This window comes from Colletotrichum graminicola (assembly GCF_000149035.1).
Source record: "Colletotrichum graminicola M1.001 genomic scaffold supercont1.10, whole genome shotgun sequence".
Taxonomy (NCBI): Eukaryota; Fungi; Ascomycota; class Sordariomycetes; order Glomerellales; family Glomerellaceae; genus Colletotrichum; species Colletotrichum graminicola.
The window spans coordinates 185,770-203,277 of NW_007361014.1; the positions used below are offsets into that span (position 1 = coordinate 185,770).

Here is a 17,508-nt window from a genome sequence, read left to right on the forward strand (position 1 = left end):
GGGAGTGGCTAGGCATAGGCCGGTCTCAATGATCACAACGATGGATGACTGGACATCGCACGGATCAACGGCACACAACACAACGCAAATGAACCTGGGGAATTTCTCTTTACAAGTCTTAGAAAAAGGGAAATAGTTCGAGGGCAACCTTCGCTTTTTCTTTCAGGATCTTGTCGGAGAGCTTGAACGCACGGGAAACAAAGCATACATGGATCGGAAACGTATTAGTAGGCCGGTGGTGGAGGAGGTGGTTTCGAGCGTGAGAAGTGGAATTGCATCTGTACTGATATATAACGGACGGCGGCGGTCTAGGGCTTTTCCACAGGATCCAGGAGTGGGCAGGCTGGGGTGGGTGGTGGTTCTGAAAAGTGGCGTTGGTTTTCGGTTTTGGCTTTCGACGAGTTTTTTTCTTTTTCTTTTTTGCGCTTCCCCTTCTCTCAAGACCCCCCATTCTTCGTCTTTCTGTAGGTCCGTCTTCGCCTCTATAGTGCTTGCACTTAAGTTGGAAGCAACGGCCGGGAGGGACAAGCAAGTAGGGCAGGGCAAAGGATGGGGGTGATGGGTGATGAGGGAGAGAGGGGGAAGGCGAGGGCCTGTGGAACGCCTAAACTTTCCTTACTTGTTGATAACGATTTTGCGCTTCCTTCACCTGCTCTCTCGGCAAACAAAAGGCTTTGAATGCTTAGATAGCTCAGCCTAATGAACACGCAGTTGAGTTAAAAACATCAGGCCGGGGGGAAACGCAACAGTTCCTCTTTTCTGACGTGAAGCAATGTGATTCAATGGAACACGCCAAGGAAGGGGATGGCCCTAGACCGGTACCTGAACCTGGATTCGGGCCCGAATTCGGACCCGAAAGGTAGCCTTGGGCGGGCGAAAAGGACGCTCGTAGATGGATGGCACCCCCCCTCCTCCCCCCCTTTTTTCCCCCCCTTCTTTTTCCTTCTTTTTGCCTGCTTGACTTCTACATTATAGGTTCTTTCTGAATGGCACGATCCAACTCCAGATACATGTGTGGGTATGCAAGTCCACCGCTATGCTCATCTATGCTTCGTCTGCGCAATGCTTTCCCCCGTAGGCGCACCTTACATAGACATGCCGTCTACTTCTGTGTCCCCGTCTCACTGTTCCTCATAAAAGCGCCACGACCGGCATCTTTCGTTTCGTCGAGACCGGTCCGCAGGGCCTCCGTTCTACTTACTCTCTGTACATGATGGCGCCGCCGTCCCAGTCCGCCAGCCTGCCGACGTTCGCCCGCCCCTTGACGACGAAACCGAGCCTCTCGTAGAACGGCTCGACGCCCCCGAGGCCAATGAGCCACGCCGGCACGCCCTCCTTGTCGACCTGCTGCAGACCCCCCCTCACAAGCAGCGACCCGTATCCCTTGCCCTGGAACTCCGGGTGGACCGCTAGCGTCGAAAGGTACCACGCGTTCTTGCGCCTCGGGTGCTCCGGGTCGTTCTTGATGGGGTCCGAAGCGATGTGCGTGTCCTCGAAAAAGTCCGCCATCGCCGGATCGGCGCACCTCGGCGGCCACAGGTATCCCAACAGGGAGTTGAGGCCGAGGAGGACCGGCTTGAGCCAGCCGCGGACGGTGAGCGGGCCCTCCGCGGCCGATTTCTCTTCGGGTGTGGGGTAGGGGCGGCGCCACCACATGAAAGCGACGACCCGCTCGCCGGAGGCGGACGACGGGTCCGGGACGGCCAGCACGTGAAAGAGCTGCTGCTCCGGGCCCCAGTAGCGGGCGTAGAAGAAGCGGTGGGCCCAGGCGCGCCAGTCGTCCGGGAACTCGCGGCGGCGCGGGTGCATCCTCTGGATCGTCCAGTCGTTGCCGAAGGAGGCCATGTAGACGTCGAGTACGGCCGGCAAGTCGGTCGAGGTGCCCGGGCGAATGTAAAACCCCGCCGCTGCTGCTGCTGGCTTGGCCATCCTGGGCGACTTTTGGTAACGATTATCAATGGCAAAAGGCGGGGGGCCCTGATATGAAAAAAAAAAAAAAAAAAAAAACGACACGGATCAGTTTCGGCTTCTTTGTTCTTGGCGGTAATGTCGCAGTGAGATTGACGCGGGGGGGGGAAAAAAGGATGATTGACGGATGAGGTCGGGTAAAAAAAGGTTAAATATCCGTACCTACGGTACACTTGACTCACTACTCCAAGGTGCAAACTCGACTGGACAATGAAGCAATTGGCCAATGGGCTTTCTTCGATTTCACCATCGCAGCGCAATATGGTACCAATTCTGGAGGCGACGACTGATTGGAAGGAAGCTGGCGGTTATTGGCTGCTGTTCAGGCTCTCAATGGGGCGGAGTCGTATGGTAGTATACTTGGCTTATCAATGAGCGGGTGACTCAATCGGCGAGTGCCAAACGTAGGGACTTTTGCTTCTCAGGTGGTCCTCTGCATAACACTTCCCTCTTCCCTTCCTCAACTACCTCTCAGAAAACACAGTCCTCCAACTCCAACTCTGCCTGAACTCAGCCTTAACCCTAATGTCTAATCCTATATATCTTCATATGGGTTTTTTTTTTTTTTTTTTTTTCATAGAGGCTCGTGCCAGAAGCAGTTACATACGGGCTAAATAGCCGTACTCGGGCTTGGAGGACCGTGCAATTGACGCTCAATTGCTGTAAACGGTCCGGGTGTGCATGGGCTACTTCGGCCCGGAGAAAGGAGCCGATGAAAAAGAGCCGAGGCAGATAACGGTACCCGGCCAAACAAACCTCGCTTGCGTGTCTCGGTGGTGCCGGGCCCGATGCCGGCAGAGGTAGCAATCTGACCGAGGCACTTTTCGGCCCCCAAAGCCGCACGTCAGCGACAAGAGCGAGCGAGAGAGAGAGAGAGAAAGGCTGGGCGGAAACCAACAGATCCCTGGCGACCATAGTACCATCCTATCCACGTGGACGCGGCGGTTTCTGGTTCGCGCGGTGAGCCTTCCTCCCTCTCCCCGACCTGGCAAAACTTTGCGGACCAGCCTGCGGGCCCCAATGCCCAGAGAGACAAGGCGATTGAAGAGGAAATGATTGGTCGTGATTCCTTTGTGCTTTGCATCGGTCGACTGGCTCACTTGCGGCCGGCCTCGAGTTGGACCGCCTGATAAACCGTCAATGCGAGCAACAACGTTGGTCGCACAGAGGCGGTAACGACGGTAAGGTAATCCCCCAATTCTGTGTACGATTAGCCACTGGAAGGCTGTGTAACATTGGCTGGACGTTGCTCAATGGCGCTAGTTGAAAGCATATTGAGCGTTTCTTACCCGCCATGTCAGCCTTACATGAGGGTGTGCGCACAGCGACATGGGCTGCTGACAGACAAATGCGAGTCTTTATTGTCCCGCAAGTCCCGGGACCGAAGGCAGTGCAAATGAGGAAACTCGATTGTGTTCCTCAACCATGGAAACGTGTCAGACGGCATGGATGGCAGGCAGTAGTATCTGGGACACCCGAGACATGTCGCATACATGGCAGAACGAGATCTGGCTGCGAGCGGTGATTGTCCGGGCTTCGTTCCACTTCTGCGTAGTTGAAGCCCCCAAGTCCAGATGCGGAAGGAAGCTTGCCTCTGACCAGACAAAACTGCGGATCAGCCGAAGGGCCCAAGCGTTACGTACCACTTTAGAGACGGTGCAATGTGGCAGGCAAGCGGGGCAGGTATGCTGTGGCGGCAGGCAGGAGAGGGAGGCGGCCGGGGAGACGGATGGGCAGGTTAGAGTGTGGAGAGAAAGCACGATAGATGCCGATGAAGCATACACAACAAGTGCCTACCTACCTTGGCACCTTGGGTACCCTGCATAGTACCTAGGTAGTACGGATACCTTAGATACCTACCTGGGTAGGTAGGGTACATACTTTCTGTATCCGTACTTGTGTGCTCCTTGAATCTTTCCAGTACCCAAGTCCTTTTTTCTTTCTTTCTCTTTTTTTTCTTTTTCTTTTGCCCTCTTCTTTCTCTAGGTATTCTTTCCTTGTCCATCCTGAACATGCTCCTAATCCGTCGAACCCGACTTTTCGGATCATCCCAGTCACCAACTCTCTTCCCTCAACGGGGTTTGCCTGATACCGCATTAGGTAGATCGAATTCTGGATGGATCAATCACGGGCTAACCTGACAAGCCCCCTGATGGTCCTCGAGTCATCCTATCGGCAAGTATCCCTGAGGCGAACCGACAACAAGCAACGAGCAACGCAACAGGGCACCCAACGCCCTACTGGGTATGTAGGTAGCTTGGCATCAGACTACCTATGGGGGAAAATGAGCAGCCAGCACATGTTAAACTCCAATTACCCTGCCCCCCCCCCCTACTCCTCAGCCCGGCCTGCGTTTCTCAGGCAAATGGCAAGCGAGCACACATCTGTTCTCATGTAACACGGCGCAACGGGGTTTGCAGGGGGCTGCGTCTTCGGCGTCTTCGCCTTCGTTGCCTTTACCTCTACAGTGGCCCTCAGTTACATCGGGACCAGGATTAAGACTGGATCGAGGAAGGATCCGCTTGGAGGCCAGAGAGATCCGCCCTCTCGAGTTCCCTCAAGCCCCCCCTCCCAGCACCGCTCGTTATCACTGGTGTCGACCGGGTGTAAAGCCCCTCGATGCCCTTCTTGGCCACAAAAAAGAGGCCTGGGCCTGTGGAGCACGCGGCACTAGTAAGGACCATCTGCATCGCGACGTGTATAGCTCCTACCTCACCTTATTACTCCTCAGCCCGACCGGCTCTCCCTCTCTCTCTCTCTCTCTCTCTCTTCCCCCTCCCCCGTCGTCAAAAGGACCGAGACCTGTCTCGGCAGACTTGGTTGCTATTTGACGGGCCTTGTTGTGACCGCTTCTGCTTTTCACTTTTGCAAAGCGAGTGAGCCGGGCCGTTCCAGGCGACCGATCTGTTGCCTGTTGACACCATTGACAGACCGTTCTGTCGGGAACATATTCTAGTTGTCTCTTTCTTCTTCTGCTTCTTTTTAACCCTCCCCCGGTGGATTTTTAGTCTTTTTTGGGGTTTTTTTTCTTTTTCCATTTTTTTATATCTCTTTTTTTCTTTTTTTCTTTTCACGTTTCGGTTTGCCTCCGCCCCCATCGCGAACTCCACTAGACTTCCCTCGCGGCTAATTATTCTCGCCCAAGCCGGCGTCCATTTCTGCGTTTGTGTTTCCCATATTTGTTCGCTGAGCTTTCCGCTCAATAAGACCATCTCGCGACATGGCGAGACAGGTTCAGTGGCTTGCCGAGACGCCACCGTCCGAGGATTCGGACAACATCAACTCGGGCTCACGTTATACCGGCCACTTGTCGTCGTCGTCTTCCAGTTATCCATCTCCCGCCGATGCCCCGCTCCGAGCCCACCGCGCCTGCGAAAAATGCACCCGAACCAAGAAGAAGTGCGACAAAGGCCTGCCTGCTTGTTCGAGATGCACCAGGTAAGACTGCCAAATCATCTTCTCATCCGTCTGCCAGAGGTCTCATCATGTCTAACACGAACTCAGGCTCGCCACCAACTGCTGCTATGACTTTGTGGTCAATCCTCCCTCGCTCACCATCGTCGAGCAAGGCTCTCCGAGCAATGCTTACAAGCATCCCAACGACGCTCGCCCAGCCTTTGAATGGCTCAACCAGGTCGACTTCACCGCTGATCAGATCATGCAGCTCCTCATCAGTCATGGCGTCGACTGGAAGGCTTCCGTCAATACCTACTTCAGCACTGTCAACACCTGGCTCGTCGTCATCCATCCCGAACTCTGGCAGAGACGCTGCGCCGCCGCTAAGCTCGATACCACCCCCAACGATCCTGGCCTGGCCCTGCTCATCCTATGTATTCACATCCTGACCATTTGGAATGTTGACGAGTTTTCGTCTACAGCCATGCTCGGCCATCCACTCTATCAGTCTGCAAAACGCATTTGGGTCATGAGGAAAGCCTTTTCCAAGGCCAATATTGAGCATGTTCAGTGCGGCGTTCTCCTAGCCTTGTTCGAGCTAGGACACGGAGGCATCACTCGCTGCTATCAGACGTTCGGCGAGACCGCATCGATTGGCAAGGTGCTGAATCTGAGACCCGGCAAATATGTCAAGGAGGAAGAGGATACGCCTGCCGACATAGGAGAGGAGCAGAATCGCGCGCTTTGGTGGGTGCTCTTTATCATGGACAAGTAAGAGCCCCCTGGGCCATGGCACCTAGGTTTTTACTTATCGTATAGGATCACCCACCTGCAAGCCTCGACACTATGGGCCCCGCTTCAGATGGAAATGCCCTCCGAAGACGACCTCTTCCCCACAGAACATTACATCTGGGACAACGACAGGAACAAGTCGGTCAAGATCATCAAGCGGTACCCCGTCACAATCCCGGCCTCAGTGCGTGTCGGCACTTTTCAGAGATCTTGCCAGGCGGCTATCCTTATCGGCTATGCCGCGAATTGGGAGGCGGCAAATGCGGAGACCGACGAACCTCCCAGCGTCTACTCGTTTGCCCAGCTCGAGTTAGCCGCGAGAAACCTAATCGAAGCTTTGATTACCCGGTCCGAGACCTGGAGCGAGAATCTCAATCCCTACGCCTTGTGTGCAAGGTTTGTCAGTTCTGGCCTACGCCCGTCGGCCAGGTGCTAATATCGTACAGCACTTTCTGTCTTCTCTTCTATTCCTTTCTCTATTACACCAATAGACCCGACACTCCTGCCCGAGACCCAGAAACGGACGTGGAGACGAAGAAGGCCGTCGCCGGCATCAAGTTTACCATTAGTCTCGTGATGGATAGCTCAAATGGTATCTTCAATGCTTACCCCAACCGTGAAAAGTTTTTGGAAAACAGCACCCTGGTCTGGCCATATGCGCAATATCACGCGATGCAGCTTCTTTTCCATTACGAGGCTCTGCTGGAAGATGCAGAGTCTATGATGGCAGAGATCAGGCAGAGCGTCGAGAGCACAACAAAGCGATGGGCTTGTTCTCGTATGGATCCATGCTGCGCCCTTTTCAATTGCAAACCCGCTGATTCTTTGTGCTAGGCTGGCTGTTGGAAGAGTTTGATAGAGTCCAGGCGGCTAAAAGCAGCGGGGTTACACTGTGTAAAAAGTAAGCCTACATCGAGCTCGAGTTCCCGACCCAATTCCAGGAGCTAACAACCATAGGTGCACCATTGGATGTAGGACATGCGGACACGTGCAAGTTCCTGAATGATAACGTGATCTCGCAGGCGACAAAAAGCCTTTTGAGATCTCAACGAGATACGATCGAGCGTTGAGCCCGACTTAAACCGGGACTTGGTTCTCCCGCATCGGCGCTTTGCCCGTGGACATATCCCAATTCGGTCTGTCAGCTGTTGTACGCAACAATGACGAATTCTTATCAAAGACGAGAGGGATCATGGAGGATGACCAGAGAGCGTCGGGCCGTCAAGTTCGAGAGGAACACCCGCGGGCAGCTACTGCCACAACGCAATCTATGCTGGCCATGGGTCACCATCGCATGAGAGCATGCCGTCATACCTAATGCGATCAGTATGGGCCTGGCGGACAAGGCTTGCGACGAACCTTTGGGTTGCCACTCCGGCTACCGCGAGTTTTGCGAGTCTCAAGAACCGAGCTGCCTTTCTTGCCTCACCGGTAAAAACTGCGTTCCAAAGCAAGAGCAAGGCGGAGAATATTCGGCCCTGTGCGACGATGACTAGCTCGCGAGTTTCGCAAGTCTGTAGGCGCAATGCACGCGGTGGAAAATGTCGCAGCGTAGTGGCGTCTGCCTCGAGTCCATGTAACAAGGGCAGACATTCCCCAACACTCCAGCCTCATACGCGCGCCGACTGGTATATACGAGGGCATGCGTACTGGCAAGGCCGTGAGCAGAAACATTTCTTGCCGGTGTGGTTTCGTAGTCGCTCGTGATCGGGCTTTGGCGTCCAGCCTGCATGGGGACTGAGCTACGCAACGCTTCTCACGCAAGGGGCCATTGTTGTTGGACTTTGAAGGCCTTTGGGCTTCAGCTTAGCCCTTCTTCAAACATTTTAACTCATATTTCCTCCAAGCGTCGTCTTAGCCGCTTTGACCAGAGAATGAACCAGGCGCCCATCCCCCTCTTTTTCTCATTTTTTTTTTTTTGCGTCAAACGGTCCAGAGCAGTATCTGACGAAACGCTGCACCCCGAAGCTATGAAGTAAACCCCGCGTTTCTTGCGCATTGTGCCTCTGTGAAATTAAAATGTTCGGCTCGAGCTGCCGCCGAGTTCGACCATTGCTGAGACGAGGGCGTTCCAGGTTGTAAAGACAGAGAGAGACTCGGCGGCTGACTCCCTGATCTGGTCAAGCCCCTAGAAGGGTAAGAGAAAGGAGGGGAGGGGGTAGGTAATTGGGGTGGGTTGCATGCGGCGGCCCTCGTCGTTGAATGTTCCAACAGCCTTAGCCGAGCGCAACATAGCATGATCCCCCCCTCGCCCCTTCCCCCCCCAACTCTTCTTGTCTTCTCATCCTTCCTGTTCTTACTTATTCTTGCTCTTCGGGCCAGTTTCAAACCAGCGCCGGGTTCGCGTCTACCAAGGGGGAGCAGCACGCCCACGGGTGTCATCTGCTCGCGGCCGGATCGGGAAAAAAAGACATCAAGGGTTAAAAATGACGTCCAGGGGGGAGGGGGAGTCCTTTTCAGTTATTTACTTATGCATTTATCCACAATCTCTTGTGCGAGGGGGTGGTGGTGGTGGTGCTGCATCCTCCTGACGTCATTACGTCCTCAATCATGTGAAAGCGCCCGTCCGGAACTGTGCCTGTATGCGGGTTTGAAGGGAGATACAAGAGAGACAAAAGGGGGGAGAAAACAACAATGGGGGTTATGGAATGGTCATCTATTTTCCGGACACACATTGGTGACTCGGACTAAAAGGTAAAGGCCTACCCTGACTCTAATATAGGGTAATGATATGGTATGGTATATGGGAAGACAGGCAAGCAGCGATGCCGCCAGTATCTGGTTGTTGTAAGGAAACGGGAGAAACGAAGAAAATCCTCCTAGATTGATAAGTGAAATAACCAACAAACGCCCCGGGACTTTTTCTTGAAACCTGTCAAAATTCCTCACCTCGCTCCAAAGTCCCACAAAATGTTAAGACGCTCCCAATCTCCCGGGTTTTGGCCGTCCCGGCCGCCGATGCAGTCAACAGACATAGGGAAAATTCCGACATGGGGGTTGCAGCCCACTAAAACGAAACAATAATAGGGGCGGCTATGCCGCGTTTCCCACCACCAGGATCAACAGCATTCCGTTCAGGGCACAAGCCGCAAAGAAGCTGCTGTAGACAGCCACGCGTTGCCAGACGCCCAGGTCGTCGCGGCGGTATAGCGACATGCCCAAGGCAAGACAGGCGCTGAATAGGCTGGCCACGACGCCGACCGTGACACCGGCGTCCACCTCAGCGCGGAGCTTGTGGCGACCAGTTGAGATGAGGATGCCGGCCACGAGGAGCAACAGGAAAGAGAAGCCAAAACAGCCGATGGTGCCCCAGAACAGGACCTGCTCGCGGTACCTTCTGACGTGTTGCTCGCCGACGCTCGGTAAAGTGGCGTAGTGCGTGGCATATCCCGTCGTGGGCATGCCATCGGAGCTGGCATACTCGTCGTCGGTATCGGTACCAAGAGCCGAGATACCGCCGTAACTCTCCAGGAACGGAGCGTTTCCCAGCAGTCGCTGTCCCGCGGGATCCTGTCGCCGCGAAAACCATCTCCTGGCATGGCGAAAGGGTGCAGCAAGGATAGCTCGCATCGAGTCCAGGCCCGGGAAACTCACGTCGTCGTCGGGGTTGATGTAGATGGCGTACTCGTCATCCTGCCCGCCTGCTTCGCTTCCGTCATCGTACTCGTTCCAGTAGTGCTGCTGTTGCTGCTCGTATTGCTGCGCGACAGGACGAGGCTGCCGACGGGCAGGTGGAAGCGGCGAGAAAAACTCGTCCGCGCCGGAACCCGGACGCGTGGGCACCAGCTCATCCGAGAAAGGCGAGCTGGGCTCGCTCAACTGAGGGATGGAAGTGCGCAGAGCATTAAGAAGTTCCTCGTAGCGGGTTTGGAGGTTGTTCAGGTCTCGTCGGGTGAAGCTCTTGGGGTCGGCGAGAACGCCCTCGCGGAAACGCGCGCCGAGCGTGGGAGACCCCGTCCATTTCTTGACCAGAGTTTCAGCACTCGGTCCACAGCAAAACATGCTCGGAGCCTCAACATACCTTGTACTTCTTCGTGATCTTCCGGAAGGCCGTGATTTGAGCGTTTATGAAGCGTGCGAGTGCAAGTGTTTCCTCACCGCAGCGAAGCAGATCCCTCTCGTACTTGGCGAACCTACGGTGGCGCTTGAGCGTCACATGGTCGCCATCCTCGGCGCATTTGACAATCAGCTTCTGGAGCTGGTCGGAAATGTATTCTATACGTCCCGATTAGCCCATCGAACCCACCGCTGCTATTCCCTCCGAATTGGGGCACTCACGCAGTCGTCGTGAAATCTCGTCGGCTTTGCTGGACACGAAAAGGTCGACCCGGTCATGCTGTTGGCAGAGCTCGTTGTAGAGGTTGTCCTCGAATCGCTTGAGAGCGGAGTCTTGATGGCCGGGGATGGCGATTGCGGTGGCCTGGTCGCGGGTCGTGTGGACCTTGATTTCGTGTTTGAGAGAGTTGTAATCGACGTTATCTAGTGGCAGAATTTACCGGTTAGCCGGGCGTCTTCACGTGTAAACTAGGACACCGGAAGGGCATTGAGTGGGCAACGCACGTAAACTCCATTCCGGAACGGATTCCTGCTCGAGCTGTTGGCCGTATTTCATAGTCTTGATGTCTCCCGCGAAGAAACCGTCACCAATTGCGTGAACAGAAGTCGGTAGTGTGGTGCGGTGGGATGCGCTCGGGTAGTGGTGTAGAGACGGCGCAGATGTCGTATTTAGTCGCGTTACTGCTCGGGACTTGGGCCGTGGTCTAGATAAGCGCCAGGGGGGGGGCGGACCGGCTGGTCGGGATGACGCAATGACAGTTACTCGGTCGGTCAATTCGTCTTTGATGCGCGAGTGTGCAGATCCTAGAGGTAGAGAATATGTTCTGCGAGCTGCCGAAGCTATGTGCAGGGTCGGACAGTCGGTTCTTGGGTTAAGTAGAAAGGCAGAGAAGCACTGACGACGACTGGGCTCAATTGAGAGATTGCGGGAGGAGTTGGGCGGCGATAAGTTGTCTAGGAAAAGACGGAAAGTCTAAATACATGTAAAAGAATGGCTAGAACGCAGACGTTGCCTCGCTCGAAAATTGACCAGGGTATGATGAGATGGAAAGTGGGAGGAGAGGGAGGTGTGATGGAAGGTGGACGGGTATAGACATTGGGAGGGGGGCGAAGCAGTGGAGAGTCTGTAGTGTACACTAGAGTGGCAAGGATCTACCGGATACACTGGTTTAACTCGCCCACATCGACTTCATAGGCTAACTGTAATGGACATAGCGGACGCTGTAATCGGTCTAGCTTACTGGCAGAAACCTAGATCAGATACTGGCCGGATTAAACCAGTGTATACGGTATCAGGGCGTTACCTGGTTCAAGACCAGGGGTGTGCTTGCTTGCTTGCGATATGTTAGATGCGGCAATCTGTGGGCGGTCTCGTTGTTTCCCAGTGTACTGTACAATGGTACAACCACGGTACGGGTGGTGGCCACGGGCTCCCAAATGTCTTCGAGATGGAGGTGTGTGTGACATCCTGGAGGGGGAGTATTGTATTGACAGGAACACAGGCACACAGGAACGGGAAAGGCACTTTCAGCATATCAGGCCGATTGCAAGCACTGGCATTCTCAAACCTGACTGGAGGAGCTGCATCGAGACACCTTAGTGTATCCGCCGGGACCAACCCTCCGCAACGCGTACGCTATATCCGTAGATAGTAAGTAAACCAATTGCCATCTATCACTTCCTGACCATTGCTAAGGCCATCTTCGCAACGTAACGCGACGCAGCACGACGCAACACAGCGCAACACAGCGCAACGAAACAGACGGAGCTCGGTTGCATATCGTCGAATAATATCACAAAAGATTACTTTGAAAGCCATGGAAACCTACCTACCTCGGCAGAGCACAACCCTTCTTCTGTTCTGCTACAGCAGCAGCAACAGCCCCAGCACCGCGGCCTTGGTGTTCAGGGAGGATGGGCCTGGAATGCGAAGACAAAAGGTGGAAGGAGCAACGGGGGAGGTGGGGGCAATGAGGGGTGCTTTGGAAGGGACGGTCTTGGCTCGCAGTAGCAGAATTGAGTGGTGCAGGAGACCCTCGTCTCTATGACGCCGGTGGTGTAGGTGCCACTGTGCCAGCCAACCACATGAGGGGACATTTTGGATTTCTTGGCACGCTATAGCAGCGTAGCAGCACCCTGCGATGGCGTGTATCGTGACTCTGAACGGACGGGACTGGGACTCTCCTTGCCATGGTTACAATGCCGTGCGTGGCCCATTCAAGTCTCCGGGTTAGGTTTTGAACAGCGGGGCCCCTTGAGCCCAGGTGGTGCCTGTGTATCCGTTGATGATGATTCCTCGCCTGCAGGTATTCGCCCGCAGGGCATTACAGTCATGGAGCAGCAGCAAGTGGATTCGGAAACATCAGCCGCTGCCCGGGGCTTGCTTCCTTCAGGGTCTCCCTCCTTCGGAAGGGGACAGCGACATAGGCCCGGGAGAGCCACCAACAGTCGCATTCCATCCCCTCCCCAATCGATGGGGCCGATGCTGGGCGGGTAACGGTACACCCCCGAGCATCTGATTGTGTGGTTGACGGTGGCCCAACACGGGCTCGCATGTGGACTGGCAGAGATTGCGAGAGGTGAGAGGGTGGGTTTGTCCATCAGCATTGGTGTTGTAGCCGCGGATGTGATAAGGTTTGCGATTCGCACCAAGTGAGCGTAGTTCGAGGTTGTGTTAGGTTGGGATAGGTTGGAGTCGAAAGCGACGGTATGTTTCTGCACTGGTGGGAGTGACTAAGTGAGCATTTTGCATAGGCAGTATCCGTACAGTACGTAATGAGAGGGAGAGTTGCCGACACAACATGCTCCTTCCCCCGAGGACCCCTACTTATCGACCGCTGGGAGACGTGCAGTTGAACAGGCATTCCAGACAAGGCCCCCGTCGCCCAGTCATAACATGGAGCCGTCAGGGAGGGTTGTCCCAGGTCCGTATTGGGTAGGTGGGTACCTAACCAGCCCAGCCAGCCATTTCCTTCCTCTTCCTCTCCATCGTGCAGGCGGTTCCAGCCGTGTCTCGGCCGATCCTGCCTTCTACGGTCTTCGCTGCGACCAAACTCAACATCAACACCTCCATCATCTTGGCCTCAACTTTGACGAGGTAGGCCTCAAAACCCTGGCACTCTGACTGGACAGACGAACGTGCAGTTTGGTGGTCTGATGTTCTCGTTCTTTTTCCGACCTCGCACCCAGGAGCGGCTCTCGGACTTTTGTCCATTGAATGGCTATTCTGGGTCGCAATGGATTTGCACAAAACCTTCACCCTACGAATATCTACTCGCCCCGACCCCATCTAGGCCCGGCAAAACGCAAACATTGTGGGAGGAAGGAGAGTGGGCCGCGTCTGAGGGCATGCATCTCATCAGAAGAAGGCGTTTGCCAACCCTGTCTGACCTGAGGTATGTGTTGCACGCCGCAACTTGCAGTCTGTCTCGTCATATCCATAAATCGTGAATTAACATCACTCGTTCAAGGTACATTTGCGTTACTCGGGGTATTCGCCATTGCAATCGCGACCCTGTCCATTCGCTTGCATCCGGCACACCCGAGGCATTAGGCTACATGATTGGTCTTCCGCGCTGTTATCGTCCACGATGTAGCGCAGCATCGATGCTTGCTTGGCACAGATAGAGTGACAGCCTCTTTTGCAATGAGTACCTCCCTCCTTCCATCCGTAAGCGGCAAACGAGCACATGCGCAAATTCCTCAATCAGCCACCACGTCCCACCCCGGCTGTGTCGCGACAAGATAAGCTTCGTGCCATGTCCATGACTGGCCATCGTCTCGGCTGGGTGCCCATGCCACGACCACGAGCAAAGCCCAACCAAGCCAAATCATGCTGGCACTTCGTCCATGGAGATGCGCCTACCTACTGTGTAGGGGTCTACAAGCTACAGCTGCACACGCTGCTCGGCATACCTATCACCTCTTCAGCCATATCTCTGCACACCCTCAACGCCTCTCGGCTGACCTAATCGAAGGCCCATTTTTGGTTTGTACGACCCGACGAGGGACCGCCTCGGGTACGTATTCCAGGCACATCGGACTCATGTGTCGCCCAATCACCGCGCGAGGAAAGCCAGCTACTGTAGGGTTTGCTAGCAACCACACAATCACCGAGACCATTGAGTGCTGAGTAAGAATGCACCAAGTGCTGAACGACACTTGCTCGACCAACTCAACGACTTACGAGATCTCAGTAATCACATTTACTGGTTCCCGCCAGTTAATTCTCAGGAAACGATACGGATATACGGATATAACTATACTATGTATGGCCTGGCTCACTCACCTCAACCCACTCCCCCCTCTTTCCACCACCGCGAGAGACGTTGCGATGGGGGGAATCAGCAAGTAGTCGCAAGTCCGCCTTTGCCACCCTTACTCTGTTCTGCCCAGGGTCCTGCTCACCGGCTTGGAGCCCGCGGCGAGCCGGCTGCAAACCTCCACTTTCAGTCCTGGGTTGGATCAGCAAATACCGTCTCTTGTATAGCCCACGTGCTCAACTCGGGAGATCTATTGGTCTCATCGTCCCATCGCCCATAGCTACTCCACAATGCGAATGTGCCGTCGATGCGCATCGTTATCCATGATCATGGTATTTTTGACGTTACAGCCACTGCGATGGGTTGCTGCCGGTAGGCCAATTTGCCTCTGCCTTCAAGACAATTAAGACGCCAAGCGGTGATTCGAGTATGAGTGCCTCAGTACGTTGACGAGTTTCGGTATAAAGCACAAGCAAAACAAGGGAAAAGGAAGGACTGTGCGTGATGCAATATGCGACGTTTCTCTGTTCTCAAAGTTCTCACCTCGGACCGTCCACTACATCAAGCAACGAAAACAGCATGCTGCTGCCGGACCCGTTGAAGGCTTCAGGAGTGGGCCGAAGCGGCAAGTGCACGTAAGTCATCCATTACATCGTCGTGCGCCTCTCGATGACCTGCAGTGCTGTGGTTCTCAAAGGTCTGGACAATACTTTGTCATCGGTTACGAAGATATTTTGGGCCGAGGCTTTGACCCCTGGTGGTCATGCATAATCTCCAGAGCACCCGTACATGCTGCAGATAAAATTCTACAGCGAGGCGAAGGACTTTCAAACGCCGCCACCCGTCTAGGAGCCGCATCCTCGCCTAGTCCTAACGGCCCTGCAACGAACAGCGTGGTAGCCTCTGTTGCGTTCACGCCTTCCGTGCGTGCGTATGAGATGCGGGCTGAGGGGGGTCCGTCAGCCCCCAAGTCCCGCTCCTCGGGCATCGCAAGTGTAGGCGCACCATTCTAATCCATATTCGTCAACCTCGGCCCCGTTGAAAGAGTTATCAACTGGGGCAGAGGACATCTGGCTCCCAATAGAAGCAGAGTAAGAGTGCCAGCGGCCGCTGCTCAAGGAATCTGCTCGTGTGCCCTCCAGGACCTCCGTTTAATATACAGGTGGTGGGTGGGTGTATGCTTATATCCCGTTACTGGTGCCATCCGAAAATTGATCCGCCGGCCCGCGTTGATTTGTGACCTTTTCCCCAAACGCTCCGGTCCCGCGACCCCGCGCGCTCGAGGCCTCTTTTCACATGAGCACAAACATTGACGCTCGGTCGACTTCTATCGGGTGTTTGGGGCGCAAACAGAAGCGGGGGATGGAGGGGGGGTTGGTCTCGGGGCAGCATCATGTGGAATGGAGAATCCACCCATTTATGACTAGGTGGAAGGCACACAGAAAAGGAAGTCGGTTACGGGGGAACGACACCGTTTTGTGGTTCAGCCGGCACCTCGGACCGTAGGCCGGTGATGAGCCGCAGTCTAGATCCGTTACCCATACCGATCTCCTAATCCAGTGAAGAAACTCACCTCACCCCACCGGGGGGCGGGGCGGTGGGCGACTGACGCTCAACATCGCACTCCGCCGCGCCAGGGCCGGAAATCCTTACTTCCTTCCACCCTACCCGCTCCTGAAGACTGGGTGGGTTTGGCAGTTGTCCTACACTACGTCGTCGTGGCATCAGATCGAGGGCTGCCGATCCGATGCGCGGCCGACAGCCCGGGTGGCTTCCCAACACGGCTGGGGACACCTGCGTGGTATACCAATCTCTCACCACGCATGTGCACGCCAGACTACAGAGCATTGCCTGAACTGGATGCGGTCCTTTTCTTGGTCTGGGAGGTGGCGCGTCGAGCCCGTAAGATGGCCCCCCGTACACTGCGAAACGTCTGCCTCTTCAGGATGAGGCGGGTGGGGACCCAGGTATCTCTCGTTTACCTGCCGAAGAGGGGCCGCAATGGACAACTTTCGAGACAAAAAAAAAGTAGAAATTGGGCAAAGTACATCAGGGAAAACATGATCAGAAGAAGCGAGAGAAGGGGGGTTAAATCCGGCCTCACGCCGACATGCTTCCGTACTTTAGCGAGAGTCCTGACCAACGAGGAAGCGAGAGGGGGGAGGAAAAAATATTTGCGATGCAGGCCCCGCGGCGTGTTTCGCAGCCAATCACGACGACAAGGTGACATGTCGAAAAGAAAACTTGACGATGAAGGGGGGAGGGGCTCGTCTCCCAACTTTTTCTTTCATTTTTTTTCTTCCTCTCCTTCCCTTCTTCTTTCCCTCTGTTTTTTTTTTTTCTTTTCGCGGTCCGACTGTTTTGTGCGCTCTCTACTTCCTTCGATGATTCGGGTCACCCGGCTCTAGTCGCCGAGATGCGGCTCCAGGATCCGGCGGTTGAGGAGAATGGGGTTGCATTCGGGGGTTGGTGGGGTCCGCGTATGTAGTATTTTTCGGGCCGCTGACCTGAAAAAGAGGGAGAGGGAGGGGGGATCGAGGTCGTATCGTGGGTTTGAGGCGTTGCATCGGCTGGATGCTTACTTGGCGCGAGAGGCTGGCCTTGCTCTTTTGAATCTCTCGAGGCTCGCTCGCCCGGCGACGCTGCTTACTAACTAGCGATGGTCTTAGATACTTCAGGTCCGGGCCTTGCTAAACAGCTTTTCAAAGGAACGGATGACTCTATCGTGGCTCATTTCCCTCTTCGTAGGAGACTAGATTGTGGATACTCAGGGGCGGGTATTGGCTTGATGATGGAGCGATGAGCGACGTGCTGTGCCGGGGAGAATGGCTGGAAACCCCAATTTCCCCGACCAGCATGGTACTTCGATTTCCGCCCATATCCGACCCGTTTCCGCTGTGATAACCCAAACGGTCCCTACGGTCTTCAGCCCTCAATGCACGAACATCTTTCCTTACCACCAACGGCAAGTGCTCAGCCGCGCCCCGCTCCTCGCTCGAATGCAATATTCGAGAGGCTGAATTAACTACCAGGG

The 17,508-nt window shown here is 54.9% G+C and overlaps 3 protein-coding genes across 3 annotated transcripts; 1 reads left to right on the top strand and 2 right to left on the bottom strand.

The window, feature by feature from the left end:
* Window positions 1-1,197: 1,197 nt before the first annotated feature.
* GLRG_03354 (acetyltransferase) lies at window positions 1,198-1,929 on the bottom strand (the record flags this gene model as incomplete). The annotated part of the gene is made up of 1 exon (XM_008094039.1): window positions 1,198-1,929. One exon carries the CDS (start codon window positions 1,927-1,929, stop codon window positions 1,198-1,200), a length of 732 nt encoding a protein of 243 aa, XP_008092230.1.
* Window positions 1,930-5,188: 3,259 nt separating this feature from the next.
* Window positions 5,189-7,237, top strand: GLRG_03355 (uncharacterized protein; the record flags this gene model as incomplete). The annotated part of the gene is made up of 7 exons (XM_008094040.1): window positions 5,189-5,406; window positions 5,473-6,111; window positions 6,184-6,552; window positions 6,603-6,934; window positions 6,991-7,057; window positions 7,114-7,127; window positions 7,179-7,237. 7 exons carry the CDS (start codon window positions 5,189-5,191, stop codon window positions 7,235-7,237), a joined length of 1,698 nt encoding a protein of 565 aa, XP_008092231.1.
* Window positions 7,238-9,189: 1,952 nt separating this feature from the next.
* GLRG_03356 (SPX domain-containing protein) lies at window positions 9,190-10,768 on the bottom strand (the record flags this gene model as incomplete). Its single annotated transcript, XM_008094041.1, has 4 exons — window positions 9,190-10,119; window positions 10,178-10,371; window positions 10,435-10,635; window positions 10,717-10,768. 4 exons carry the CDS (start codon window positions 10,766-10,768, stop codon window positions 9,190-9,192), a joined length of 1,377 nt encoding a protein of 458 aa, XP_008092232.1.
* Window positions 10,769-17,508: the final 6,740 nt, after the last annotated feature.